This window comes from Nannobrachium achirus (genome assembly GCF_963921795.1).
Source record: "Nannobrachium achirus genome assembly, chromosome: 10".
In the NCBI taxonomy this organism is placed as follows: Eukaryota; Metazoa; Chordata; class Actinopteri; order Myctophiformes; family Myctophidae; genus Nannobrachium; species Nannobrachium achirus.
This window is the reverse complement of record NC_137819.1, coordinates 38,494,443-38,509,564: the sequence shown is the minus strand read 5'-3', so window position 1 is coordinate 38,509,564 and position 15,122 is coordinate 38,494,443. Positions and strand designations below refer to the sequence as shown.

Here is a 15,122-nt window from a genome sequence, read left to right as displayed (position 1 = left end):
GTATTCTAATAAAACGTGATTTATTTGTGCACGTCAGAAACATATCTAATATCATGTATCAAAATCCGGGCTAATCCAAATTAATCACCAGATTATTTTGAAAGGAAGTGACTCATGTAATGCAGACTGGTGTCGGAAGTGCGCACCGTGCCAACTTGGATAGCTGGTGCAACAAGATGAAAACATTCTTGAGAAGTTGTAAATTCTTCCACTGAAGTCTTCATAACCAGGCAGCTGTTTTTCAGCCGTTATGGTGAACCTTACTTATTTTAAATCATCTCCCATATAATTATTTTCCAAAAGCAGCTGATATAGTCCGATGCCGGACTAGTGTGTAAATATCGGAAATTGTAATTGTACTGTATCTGAATATTGCCTTTGCTGTCTGCAGTTTCTGCAGTTAACAATTCATTCTTTTCTTTTCTTTTTTCTTTTTCTATATGTTGTATTTGCTAAACTATTGAGAAAGTGGCCTAGCCATGCTTGCTACATTTCAATCTCAGTGTAGTTTTGTCAGGCAATTTAGACCGGGAACACAAATCGGTGTCATGTTAGATATAAACCTCTTGACTCAATTACCCCCAAATCCTGACCTAGCAACCTCTTAACCTCTTTTATGCTTTAGCTATTGAAAAATAGCAGATATACAAGCTCACAGCGTGGCACAGCTTGTAGATCTGCTATTTCTTAACATTTGTGCAAGTCTTTGAATATTTTTGAACCAATTCTATAAATGTCTTCTAAATCCTTTTTCTAAATCAGTGGTTTTTTCATGGCAAGGACCCCCAAAATTACATGTATTTGGTCACAGACCCCCATGTCAAAATATGTTGTTCCTCGGACCACCCAGAAGCAAATATTTGAGTTACAAATGTTTGCTTTTAAAAAGATATATTCAAAGACTTGCAAAAAAATATATATCACGATTTTTCAAAAATAGCAGATCTACAAGCTCGCAGCACGGCACTCGGTGCTGCGCTGTGACTTGTATATCTGCTATTTTTCAATAGTTAAAGCAGGAAATAATTCTAGGCCTAAAGGGGTCGGTCAGTGGCCTTTCTAGGGTCAAACACAGTGCTGCTACATCATGTTGTCTTCTTGTGCCCTCTAGTTCCTCAGGAGACTCCCCTCCCGTCCCCAGCCACTACTACACGGTGGTGAGCAGCTGCCAGGAGCTGAACCAGACGGTGGAGGAGTGTGACGGTCCCCTCAAAGTCTTCTCCTTCCTCATCCCCCATCGAGAGAACAACCACGAGAGCTGCAATGTGAGTGCTCAGCCACCGGGGGGCAGTATGGCTACAAGTGTTGAGTGGATGAAGTGCTTGTATAGTAGTGTAATAGCAGCATTAAACTGTGCCCTGTTCATCCTGGTGATTTATCTGAACTTGGGATTGGAAAAGGGTAAATGCAAGGAAGCAAAAGGCACAGCGAGAACATGTTATTTGTGCCAAGCGAAGGAACTACCGGTATACATTTGCCATAAGCGGATGAAGGTTTTGATTGATTGAATACTATATTAACAGCAAATAGTACCGTGGTATGATTATGCAAAGATGCTAAAAAAACAGCAGACATACAAGCTCACGTCGCGTCGCAGATGCAACCGTTGTGAACTTGTAGATCACTCTTGGCTGCAGTGCCGGAACTGCCGCACTCCTTCTGCGCAATGCACGATGGGACGTTGGAAAGTTGTGCATGGGGCGTGTTTACATTGTGGTCCTGTGTATTCAATTCATCAAGACGTTTAAAGACATACAATAATACACAAGACAGCATCAACACTCAGGAGGCATTAGAGCTCAGACAATATTGCGGTGCAATAATCATCATAAGATCATAATGAAATAGGACACAGAAAAACCTTTTGTGGGCAGAGGTTCTTCTCTGGCTTACTGGGCGTGCAAATTCCAATTCCGATAAGTCCAACGGTGCCGGAGAATAGCCCCCTGTAGACACACACAAACACACACAGACGGACAGCCGGACGGACAGGAGTAAAAACGTAGTAACCGGAGAAATTTAAAAGAGAAATAGACTTAAGAGGAAGAATGGATAATATGAGAGGGAGATGGTGATGATTCTGCGGTTGAACAGTTCAGAGCTTCTTGTGAGTCGTTTGAAAAACCTTTAGGAATTCTTAATGAATCAGCTTGTGAATCAATGACAAAGCAAATCTGATAAATGTTGATTCTTTTAGGATGAGAGCTCAGCGTGAGTCAAGTAAGACCTTCTTAGTCATCAATGATCCGATTCCGGTTCCTCAGTGTTGGATCCGGTTCCCCCGATTCCTCTGCAGCACCCTAGTCCTAGTAGTATACCTAGCCTGGGATCATTACCATTTCCGGTCGGAGCAGAAATAACAACGTCATCAGGCGACTAGAACCAACGACCGGGCGGGAACCTCCGGTGCCATGCGTCCCCAAAATTATTCCCATAGTTTAAATGTGTTTAGTTTGGTATAATCCAGGGGTCTTCAACAGGGGGTCCGGGACCCCTAGGGGGTCCTCAGAGTTACTACAGGGGGTCCTTCAAATCTTTTCAACTTTTTTATATTAACCATTTGTACTCTAAATTTTGCCAAAAATAGCAGATTTACAAGCTTGTAGATCGGCTATTTTCGGCAAAGAGGTTTGGTGTAGAGGGGAAAAAAGAGCACACTAAGTACAGAGTGAAAGGTCAAGTTTATTAAGGATTGACTTTTCAAGTGGTTACATATCTGATAACACAAATTAACATAAATCCAAAATACACTGATGATTGTGCTGTCAAACGATGAAACTATATGGAATCTATGAGAAGGTTGTGGGGGTCCCTGCTTCATCTCTCTCACAACTAAGGGGTCCTTGGCTGTTGAACATTGAAGACCCATGTTTTAAAATGTGTTTAGTTTGGTATAATCGTTTCTTTTGGAATAATAATCGTTTGGTCTGGCCATCTTTTATAACTTGTGGCGTGACTAGCGAGACTAAACTACCGTAATTGATTAGCATTGTATGGGGAACAAAAACAATGCAACGCCAACCAGAACTCACCACCGGCGGACCACGATACGTATTTTTTCCTTTTGTCTAAACCTGATCACACAGGCCAGTTTAGAACGAATACCAGCCTTTCCTCCGCGGTGGAAAGTCTGGTGATGCGAGGTTAGTTGATACCTGGCAGCCCTCCACCCAACACAATTTGCTTTTCCATTGAATTTCTGTGCAATGTTCTGTACAGGATGATTCAAACGCACACCGATGTGACACATGCGTTCCCTCGCTGACATTTGATTGTGGTCAGTGTGTCCATGGGGGTTCAGTCATTACTAAGCATGGGTTATACTTAGTTTTGCACTGGGAAATAAACTATTTAGGTGAGCAACACCCACAAAGTGCGCACGAACACGAGGTATAAATCAGGCTTACCAGTAAGCATTTTTAGCTTCAGTATGACTGGACATTTCTGTCAGACAAACTGAATTTCCCAGGTACTTGCCCTGCATGTTTACCTACCTTTGTTGTTTTTTTTTAAATCACCAGGATTTCCTTGTTCTGGCAGGAAACAAACTGCTGTTCTGTTTCAGGTTTCTGTTTCAGTGTGTCTGCTGTTCTGTTTTAGTTTTCAGTTTCAGTGTGTCTCTGCTGTTCTGTTTCAGTTTTCAGTTTGTGTGTCGGTAACAATTTGAAAGATTTTAAAAAAAATACATTACTATACAGATACTACAAGCTACAATACTATTTTATGCTCCAGTCTATTTTCAAACTGGTGTCATGTCATTATAGGCCAAAATAAATTACAATGTGCCAACTTGCGCCTTGTGCACTCGTGGCCACATGGCCTACGTGTTTGCCAAGTACTGTGATCGGTGATGAGTGCTGTCTGTATGTATGTGGGTGGGTAAGTTGGCATTCTGTCGAGGTGCCAACTTGCGATTTGTTATTTATATTAGGTCGCACTTGTTGGTGGTGACAACAAGTCACCAATGGTCCCAATGCTCCCTCATTGGCTAAAGGCCCTGCCTTTGTACAGTACCGTCAGACGGAAACAGACGGCACCGAAAGTAGTACTTGCGCGCTCTGCTGGCACAAATAATAAAAGTGTTTATTAGAAACCTGAAAAGGTGAGAGTAGGAAACATGAGTGAAAGCATGCGCCCCATGTGATCTAGCTAAGAGAAGAGCAGAAGACAGAATGCCCCAAGACAGGCAGTCACTCAGAGTAAAGGCATCACTGTTTGTCTAATTGCCCCAATGCACTGAGTTGTGCAACTGGAAAGTTACCTAAAAATACATCAATCAGAGAGAGGAGTAGAGGAGAGCTCTTAGTCTTAGACCCTTGGACCTAAGTACAAAGTGGGCGTATTAAAGTGAATATCTTCTAGCCAAGACATTACCTCACATGTTTTGGAAACCACAGGTCAGTTTACCCAGCATTATAAAACAGTTTTTCTTCCCATGTCAAGGGTAAGGTTGGAATAAAGGATCAGATGAAGCAGTTCATGTTGGGACAGGCTTAAGTACATAATCAACCTAACAGCTGGGAAAGACCCCAAAAGCTGGGTCAGATGAGATGGGGTTTCCCCCTCCCTGCTAACACAACTTATAGTATGTAAAATATCACCTTCCCTCACTGATAACATACTGAAAGAAAGCATTGTTTTTGTTCTTCCTTCCCACTTTGAAGGAACACATCTTGTGGTGCTATATTCCTTCCAGGAAACAGATTGCACGATTATGATTATTATCCCATTCAGTTTGTCTGATTGCCTATTAGTCTGTCTGCGACCTAATAGGACAGTGCCTGCATGGAATGTGTCGATTGCTAGATCAGGATTTGGGGGTAATTGAGTCAAGCTCAAAGTTCACAAAAAGTTCAAACTGAGAATAAATGTATTTCTGTTTTGTAGCTGTATAGTCACACCTATAGAAGAACAGTGGTTCGAACCTTCTGTGCTAAAAAGCAGCTTTTGGCTGGTCTAAACTAGGGATGGGACAATATGAAAATTTCATATCACGATTATTGTGACAAAAGAAATCACGATTTACGATATTATCGCGATTTCAAAATCCATTATCCTGGGTCGGAACATTTGCCAAAAAGTAGCAGTGAGCTTGTAGATTGGCTATTTTTTGGCAAAGACATTTGATAGAGAGTGAAAAAAAGACTGTATCAAGTACGTATATTATAAGTACCTTTTACCAATTATAGAGGGTTTAAGTGATACTGGATATGCAGCTCAGCAAATAATAGGTGAATTGATCCCAGTGCATGACGGAGGACGATATCACGATAAATTAAATATCCACGATACGATTATTGTGCGTTTTTTATCACGATAAACGATGATGGGGAATTTAAGGAGCCCGTTTCTACTACCGCGACGTGAGGCGGCTATGATGTAATCGCCGTTGCGGTCCAAATCGTGAAGCAACCAGCCGGGGTCAACCCCTTTCGCTGAACTCTTTGGTTCCCATGGCGACGCGTCTATGCAGCAGACGTTGTTGCCACACCGTGGGAATGGAGCCTATGCTGTAGCAGAGACGGCCGCGGCGGCGGCAGGTTTATCTATCGAGCGCTGATCATTTCCGGTTGCCGTTGTCATCTGCCGTAGCCGTCCAAAGCTTAAATAGTCTAGTATCGCTTATCGTCCCATCCCTAGCCTAAACGCAAAACGCTAATTGCATTTAGCCCTGGGCATAAGATAGCAATGCGCTGTGATTGTGCCAGACCACACCTTGTTCACACCCATCTGCGCAAAATAGGCGCATGATCATTTGCAGGCTGACAGCTGATTAAAATATGACTTGACCATGACCTGCATGAACAAATGCAATGTGTAATTTATCACATGTCATCATGCTTTTCAACCACAGTGCCCTGTAATGGGAACGAAAAGGCAGCGTACCGCAGACATGGAAATCAAAACAACTTAAAAATAAAAAAAAAAGGAACTAAGCATTGCAAGACACAAGAAACAGGCTCATGATGAGAACCGTAAGGATAACCATCATTGCTGGGTAGAGGTCTGTCACTCTGTCTCAAGGCTATGACTCAGCTACCACAAGTTTCTCTCTGCTGAAGACAGGACTTTTATGGTGAATGTATAGTGTGGCATAGGATTGTGCCCCTTGCTATGAATAATATGTCATGCTCTCAGGTGATGCACAACCCACGGTACAGATCAGGGGTTTCCCCTAGAGTCAGTGGACTCTAATGTCTTTGTCCTTATCTACTGCCTGACTACTGCTTGTTGTGTCTGTTTATTTGAAAGAACTCAGATAGCCTGGTTTACCACTAAATGCTGCATTCACTGTACTCGTAGGGCTGGGCAAGCAAACTGGATATTATTTTAGTGGATGAGAGCAGGACAGTAAAATTAGATTGGGCCGGCATAAAATACAGGCAACAGTAACATGACATGACATGACTAGAAAATACTGTTCCTGAAGAAACAGTGTGGGAATCTCTAAATCTCTGGAGAAAAACTATGGAGATAACGAGCAATCTCGATAACAAAAAGCGAATCATTTAATGTTGGACTGTTTGACTTTCCTGTGCCATCCACAAGGTGGTGTTCATCTCGCGTCTACCACATGAGTCCATGTGGATGCACCATAAACCCTGGCCTATATATGTACATGACCGGGGTCACAACAGAGCTATTTTCACAGAATGATTCACACTCAATTATGTCAAAATGCAAAGACAACAGCAAGAGTGTAGTTAAAAGTCAATACAGTACATTCACTTCCACATTTTTGCTGTAGCATTTTACGGCGAAACATGTCATGAATATTCTATGAATTGACATTATAAAGCTGTAGCTTTAACTTTGTTTGTAGTGTGGACTGATTGGCTGAATAATTGGTGCGATTGGGCTTATTATACTTTCATCTAATGGTGGTTTTGTTCTACTTAATTGAGCAGTACTCCTACGTATTTCTTTTGACTTTGATCAACTTGGGCTGTAAGATAAATAGCTAAGAAAGAAACAGGGTCATAAGAATAGGGAGGCACAGGAGGAAGGATCTGGCAAGATGTGATTGGAGGCAAGTAGTGCCTACTAATTTATCAATGGACACTCATTTCCTCACAGTCCTCAGCTCAGGAAACCATTATATATCCTGGGGCTAATTTCATATCCTCTCTAAGATGACGTTGCAGGCTGGAATGAATGTCACGGTCATTTTTGGTCACATCTGCTTTATTTCACAGTACTGAAGTCAGAATAGGAGAAGGGAGTGCAGACTCATTTCATCCCATCTTCATATGACTGAAGCAAAATCTTAAGATATCACTTTCTATTCTTGTTGCTACAACAGAGCTGGAGCACAGAATACACTTTTCAAAATCCCATACATTACGTGAAGTCATATAGGGCGCTCTGTACGAATTTCATGAGTGTCGGAGTTGTAAAGCTGCGAAAAGTTGTGTAATTTAAATAATCCATTAAAGGAGTAGTTCACCCCCAAAATGACTTTTTTTCTATTGATTAGTCACGCCATGGAGAGTAGAGTTCAATAATATTTTTTGTTTTTTGTCACATTCCTAAGACAAAAATGTGATAACAATAAATGTACCCCCATTGATTCCGGATGGTGACCCGTTTCGAAACGGGTCACCATCCGGAATCAATGGGGGTAGATTTACTCAAATCAAATTTTTGTCTTAGGAATGCGACAAAAAACAAAAAATATTATTGAACTCTACTCTCCATGGCGTGACTAATCAATAGAAAAAAAGTCATTTTGGGGGTGAACTACTCCTTTAAAAAGAGTTTAAAGATTCAACAAGCACACACAGAATTGATCCTGAATGTGATGAGTGCATTCATCACACACTGATGAAGGCCGGATGGTCGAAACGTTTGTGGGCTGTAATGCCATAATGAACTATTAAAAAACAAATGAATGTATCCATTCTGAGTGAGATCCCTATTATTTCATCGATGTTGACCGTTTAAGGAAAACGCACCACACGGTCAGAGTGCAGTGCTTAACACACCTGCAAATAACGCTAAGCACCACTCTTGCATACAATGCTTCTTTTCCCCCTCTATTGTACATTTCTGGATTATTAGCTGTCTCACTGCCTGCCTGTTGCTCTGTCAGTCACCACATAACATAGTTTAATCTAATCACAACAGAATGGCAAGATGGGACATGTACTTTAGAAAAGAGATGCCAGCACTCACTTTAGAATGACTTCTTCCATTTTATTTAATTTTTCCCCTGCAGCTGCAACAATCGGACGTTTCGACCATGCCGGGTCTTCCTCAGCATGTATCAGATACATGCTGAGGAAGACCCATTAGGGTCGAAACATTCGTTCCCTGAGCCGTGCACCCAAGACAAGTATTTGGTGGAACTGTGTTTGTTGACGAGTGCTCCTCTCTCCCTCTTGTGAAGATGGGATATGTATCATAATAATTTACAGTAAGCTAAAGCTAAAGTGCGTGCCTGCGTGCACGTGCATGTCCGCGTGTTTGTGTGTGTGTATGTGTGTGTGAGAGAGAGAGAGAGAGAGAGTGGTGAATAAGTACGAAAAGGCGACCCTAATCTTTGACCCTGTTACTGCTTATCTCTCTCTTTCAGTGTTACACCCACTGTCAACTGGTCCTGCCACAAGTAACATTGTAATGATTGGCTACTGGCTCAGTGAAAAGGTGTTATGATGTTTCTTTGACCACATCTAAATACATTTAAGTAGGGTAGAACTGGAAGGAACCAGCTCGGTGGCTTTGTGGTTAGAGTGTCCACCCTGAGACCATGAAACCTTTGATTCTGTAAAAAGACACATTTTAAAACCGCTAAACATAGGGTACTTATAGGGACAACTTTAGTTTTTTACAACAAGGGTTCATATTTTAGATTGTAATGAAAGAATATAAAAGATGAGTGTTAAAATTATTTCATTTACTTCTTTCTATTGTTTTAGAGATTCTTATTTCAGTGATTGAGGGCATGCGTACAAGTGGCTAAATATGTCATTTTACACAGAATAAGCCCATTCCCAAGATACAACGCAACCTTTCATGGTTGGATGTGACTTATGGGGGCTAGAAATGTTACTGTAAATAGCAATAAAGAAACTGCTGGCTTATTGTGTCTAAAAATACATATTTAGCCACTTGTACGCATGCCCCCATGCGTACGCATGCCCCACATTTTAGCACGTTAAACGCTATAAAACAAAAGAACGAAGCAAATGAAAACATTTTAACACACACATTTTCTTTTCTCTAATTACAATCTAAAATATGAACCCTTGTTGTAAAAAACTAAAGTTGTTCTTTAATTGTTTTAATTGTTTACTATCAGAACCGTCACATATTGTCCGTGTCTGTCCGGACGTCCGGACGGGTAACGCTTGTCTTTTTGTTGATTGACTCTCACGCTCTGACATCACGCTCTGTCATCACTGTGATGTCATGGGAACCAAATCCCTTTTATTGCCATATATGGAGATCCCTGTGATGCCAGGGGAACCAAATCCCTTTTATGCCCATATATAGAGATATGGAGATCCCCGATGTCATCAATATTAAGCCCATATCTATGAATGCCAATATATACTGTAATCACTGTGATGTCAGGGGAACCAAATCTCTTTGGCCAGATGGCCAAGACATGGCGCGACCTCGCCCTTTACGCTTTTCGCCCTTAGGCGACTTACTGGTAAATGTAGTATCGTAATTATGTGTGTGTGTATGTATGTATGTATATATATATATATATACTCCAAAGTATAATCAGGCTTTACCGCTACTTGTGTGTCTTTGTCTGTGCAGAGTCCTGAGGACGAGTCCCAGTGGGTGGAGGACAGACTGCAGCATCACACAGCCAGGGTGCGAGACATAGAGATCCTGACGGGACTGGACCTGTACCGGGACACCAACCTCACCTACACCCAAGTCCTGTCCCTCAAAACCTACCTGCACACCTTTGAGAGCGATGACCTGTAGAGACATGGATAGATTCATATATAAATATATATATACAGTCATTTACTTGTACTCGTGGACTCGTATGTTTATGTACTTGCACAGAACCATCTGAAAACATCACACAGGTATTTGCACACGTATACAGTACACGGACATATAGGTACAGGCATGTACACACACATGCCCAAAGGCATACACACACATACACAATGGTGTGCACTCAGCACACATCATATTCACAGTACGTAAAGTGTGTGTGCGCGCGGCCGTGCACACACACACACACACACACACACAAACGCATGTTGATACCCCTTTCCCGTGCTGTTTCCACAACCTTTTCTTCCCTTTCCTGGCTGATCTCCTAGTTGTATATTTTTATATTAAAATAAATCATATTTATTATGTATCAGAATGATAGAACAATAGCGCCACCCAGTGTTGCAGTACTGAGCCATCTTGTGGCTCCACAGACCATTAATTCTTTCCCATTGAGATTCTCGAATCATGACGTTTTTGTCAAAATATATTTTAATATTTAATTATTGCGACCGAAGGTCGCATATACTCTGAAGAACCGTGTCGCTTGAGTGTCCTTCCGTAACCTCTGTGATGTCAGTGTGATGTCAGCGAGTTGTGACATCACTTCCTGTACAGGGCGGCTACACGAAATGTGGATAACACTATATATGGAGATAGTCCAGTCCATCATGTCATATGGGACTACCGTCATAGAAAGTAGCCATTGTTAGGCCGGAGTCAATGGCTGATACGGGCGGCTGGACTTAGATCACCTATGAAAGGATGTCCATGAAAGAATGTCCATCCACCTGGAGAAAAGAAAATGTAACAAGGAGGTGTCAACGGGGCGGCCAGATAAAGTTATTAGGCCTGGATCCAACTTTAAGTCGATGTATCAAACCGGTACTCAAAACGTACTTAGAATTTAACATATTTTCTAAAGTAAATATGGGGGCGGCTGTGTTAAGAACGTTTCGTTGTCAAGCTCAACGTTAGGCATTTGGACCTATACATGGAGAAATGGAGCGAATCTGTTTGGCCTAAACATGGAGATGTGGATAACACTATATATGGAGATAGTCTAGTCCAATATGTCATATGGGACTACCGTCATAGACAGTAGCCATTGTTAATCCGGAGTCAATGGCTGACAGTCTGTACAGGAAGTGATGTCACATGACATGACACTTTTTATGCCCATATGAGTCCTAACATGGAGATGTGGATAACACTATATATGGAGATAGTCTAGTCCAATATGTCATATGGAACTACCGTCATAGACAGTAGCCATTGTTAGGTCGGAGTCAATGGCTGTCTGTCTGTCTGACTGTCTGTACAGGAAGTGATGTCACATGACATACTTTTTATGCCCATATATGAGTCCTTCTGTACCACATCTCCATGTTTAGGCAAACTCCACACAGAAAGGCCCTATCGCCAACCCAACCTAGGGTGTGAGCGATAGGGCCTTTCTGTGTGGAGTTTGCATGTTCTCCCCGTGTCTCCTAGGGTTGATACCCACACAAAAACATGAACAAACTCCCCCCAGAATGACAACAACTAGAATCGTCAGAGAAACGCTGTGGTTGGCCAGATGGTCAAGAATTGGCGCGACCTCGGCGAGGTCGCATGTCACCATGAGGTCGCATTCCACCCTCAGGTGTCTTACTAGTAATAAATACTACGGTATATTTAATAAATACCCTTTAAAAAGAATGGACAGAGAATCAAATGTTTTATGGTCATGATCAATATTTTTGGTTATTTTTGGAAAATGTATGGGTTTTCTATCTGTGGCACCACAAAATGTCCGCCACTGCCCTATACGCAGTCGTGTGGTACTGTGACACCCCCCTCAAACACACACACACACACACACACACATACACACTCACCCCATTTGATTGGATTGTAAACATGCATTCATGCCATGCGCAACTTAAAAAAGTGCTCATTGGAAGCGTGTTCATTTTCCATCCCCAGAGTGCGGTCAGCATTTTTGATGGAGAAATGTTGACTCAAGAAACACGTTTTGGCTGAAGGCGTCCGTCAGCAGCCTAGCATATTATTATACAGTACTAATGTTGCTATTTTCTGCAGCATCATTCTTCTGCATTCCGTTTGTGTTCCATATAGCAACTAATGAGCTAGCTTTAACTGACTATCGGACAGCAGTGCCGTGACATTGTTGCCATTTATGTGAATGTGGTGTCAGTCCATTTGAATTAGGCATTGCAGACGTTACCATATTATTATTATTATTATGCTCAACATAAATATGTGTAGACCCTTGAAATGTAATTTCAGGTTTTTGCCAATGGGCTGGTATGGCTTTGTTGAGAATGGAGTGTCGTGTTTTCCGTACAGGAAAAGATTCTGAGTGCCTTATGGGGTTTTAGGTGGACAGCCACAAACTCAAGTCTTCTCATGCACACAGCATATATTATATATAATAACCTGTGTGATCTTATAAGGAGAAGTGGAAACTTAAGTAAGTACATAACATAAGTACACAACAGTGGCAGTCTCTACAGGAGAAGCCAATCATCCATCATACACTATTTTGTAGATAGCTATTATAGACTGTTTACTTCAGCCAGGGTAACCTGCCATTTCTGAATGCAGTGAGTGTAGAAAACATTCGAGACTGCTTTCCATGAAATACACCAACCAGGTCGATCCAGTAGCAAGCTGTGATCATGTATTATTACTGTAAGTTCACTGTTTAAATATTCAGTCATGAAGGACATGTCTATGAAAGGGTAGGAGACAGGTTCAAGCAGTATTGACGGATTTCAAACGTGCAAATGAGGGGTGCAGCTTGAATTTAGGAAAGTGGTCATATATTTACAACAGGCAATATTTGTGCTATTCCATAGCCCTTTATAATGTTTTCTCATTGGTTCAGTGGTTTATATTGTGCTTAAAACTGACATTTTCATCTAGAACCCTTGTTGAAAGCCAAACATACACTGAAATAGTGTTTTTGAAGCACTGGTTTGGGATCTAAAGTTGCCTCGTGACAATGGGGACAAAATGGGTCCTCAGATCATTTAGGTTTTAGGAGAAATCATAGCCATATCTCCTGACATGTAGTAGTTATATTACTAGAGCCTAACCATTTCCATTCAATATAAGACAAACACAATACTTATTCTAAGCTTGTACAGTTACACTGCGCCCCAAGTTAATCTATAGTATTTTCTAGTTGGGGTTTGGGGTTGTGAAGAGGGGAGAGTTCAAAATGTTGCCCACATGTAGTTGCCAATTGTACGAGACAATTGTTGAGTTGTGTAGTGTGTTGTTTTTGGCTTCGGTCAAAATCACACTTTAGTTTCGTCCCCAGGGCCCAGGTGTCAATACAAAAGTAATCACATAGAGTTATTAACAAGTCTTCCATTGTTCTTTTTTTATGAGTGCCATGCCATGTAGATTGTCTTGATGAGTTTTCATGTATTTGCTCGGGAACATTTTGTTTTCCATCCTTAACTGTGCATTAACTTGTGATCTCAATAAATTCTTATAATGTTGCTGGGGGTATATTGTCATTTGTGCGTACAGCATGACTTTAATACAACTTGAAGCTGATAAATGGGTACACCCTACTGATTGGCTGAAATTGGCAACCCACCTGAACATGTATTTCCCCGTTGGACCAATAAAGGTCGTCTTGCTATCAATCTATCAATCTGTTTATCATTTTACTAGACCAGCGCGTACCGGCCTACTCGGGAAAGATGCAAGTTGGAAACGATTAAAGTCGGGAATGCATGTCAAAGACATTTGGTGTAGAAAGAAACAAAATTAGAGGGCAATGGATAGACCCCTGGGGTAAATGTCTTGGAGAAAATGTGCTCTCTTTGAATGAGAATCCTGCAGTTTCTCATAACGATCATTAGCTGCACATGGGTGAATGAGACAGAGTGGATAAAAGTAGATGAATGAGATAGTGTTGTGGCCAGGCTCTCACTATAGGAAGTGATTAGTTGAAAATGTATCTCATAATGATGTTTGCAACAATGAGTAGCCTTTTCCATTATTGTATGCTTATGTGTGCATGCCCCCCCTCCTCCTCCCCCTGAGAATAAATATATGCCTTAGAGGGTGTAAGAGATGTGTGCTTGTGTGCGTGTGCACGCACGCTACATCCTACATGCATGCGCTAGGCGGGTGTGTGCACAATCACATCTTTTCGAATGTGTTTTAGATGATGCATGTGTTTACCCAAAGTGATAGCAATCACAGCAGCATTAAAAATAGAGCACAACCTGTGACGCAACAACTGTCCTCCTGCGTGGCATCAATGACGTTCATAGCTGACCTTAACCTAACCCTCAGCTGTTTTCAGTAGACTACCAATGAACAATAAACTCATTTGTAAAGGTTTGTCAATAAAATGATATACCAGTATCAAATGGAAAGAGATAAATGGATCCATGTGTGTTTGTTTGCCTGTCACTATATCAGTCCCTATTCTGGGGGGATTGCGACACATTGTAAATCGGCCATTTCCTTAGAGCAAAAACAGAATGGTGTCTACATCCCTCGAGAATACTATCAAATAAATATAGGATCTGTGTGATCTTTCACACAAAAATAAATATTTGGGGATTTATACGCTTGCCCTACCGGCATCATGGAAAAGAAAACCTTTGTCAAATCTTTCAGTCTCAAGATTTCACTCAGGTGAGGTGTCCACTCCTGTCTTGAGAGAAGAGGGTAAGATAAGATATGTCCTTTTCTGATCCCCCATGTCTGAAGAACTATGATAAATAATATTCTTATATGCGTTACGTTATATTGTGTTCATGCTCTGTTTGTGCAGTTTTCAATCTTGAACGTTTCTAACAGAGAATGCACACAAAGTACAGTGACTCAGGGGGAGAGGAAACAAATAAAAGATGAGTTGGAATGGTGTACATGGTTCCCTAAAAGCTTTTGGTGATGGAGGCATATTTGTTGTCAGCGGTCTCTTTTGTTGCCAATGACGCAATCCCATCTGGTGAACATCTTCCATGCGAAGGTGAACCCTTATATTATCATCTCTCCTCCCCCCAACAAAGTTTAAATCCCTACTTAAAGTAAAGGAGTGTAAATCCCTACTCCAATTCAAAACCACTCTAAAAGAGCACTTTACAGGTGGTTGCGATTTGAATCTGGCCCCTGTAAAA

The 15,122-nt window shown here is 41.4% G+C and overlaps 1 protein-coding gene across 1 annotated transcript in view; it reads left to right on the top strand.

Annotated features, from left to right (window-relative positions):
- The window catches only part of enpp2l (ectonucleotide pyrophosphatase/phosphodiesterase 2-like), a 43,680-nt gene extending 30,203 nt beyond the window's left edge, over window positions 1-13,477 (top strand). Inside the window, exons 24-25 of the mRNA XM_080734453.1 lie at window positions 1,112-1,265; window positions 9,772-13,477. Of these exons, the coding sequence (XP_080590579.1) occupies window positions 1,112-1,265; window positions 9,772-9,945 (328 nt within the window). The 3' untranslated portion in view covers window positions 9,946-13,477. The remainder of the gene's footprint in view (window positions 1-1,111; window positions 1,266-9,771) is intronic.
- Window positions 13,478-15,122: the final 1,645 nt, after the last annotated feature.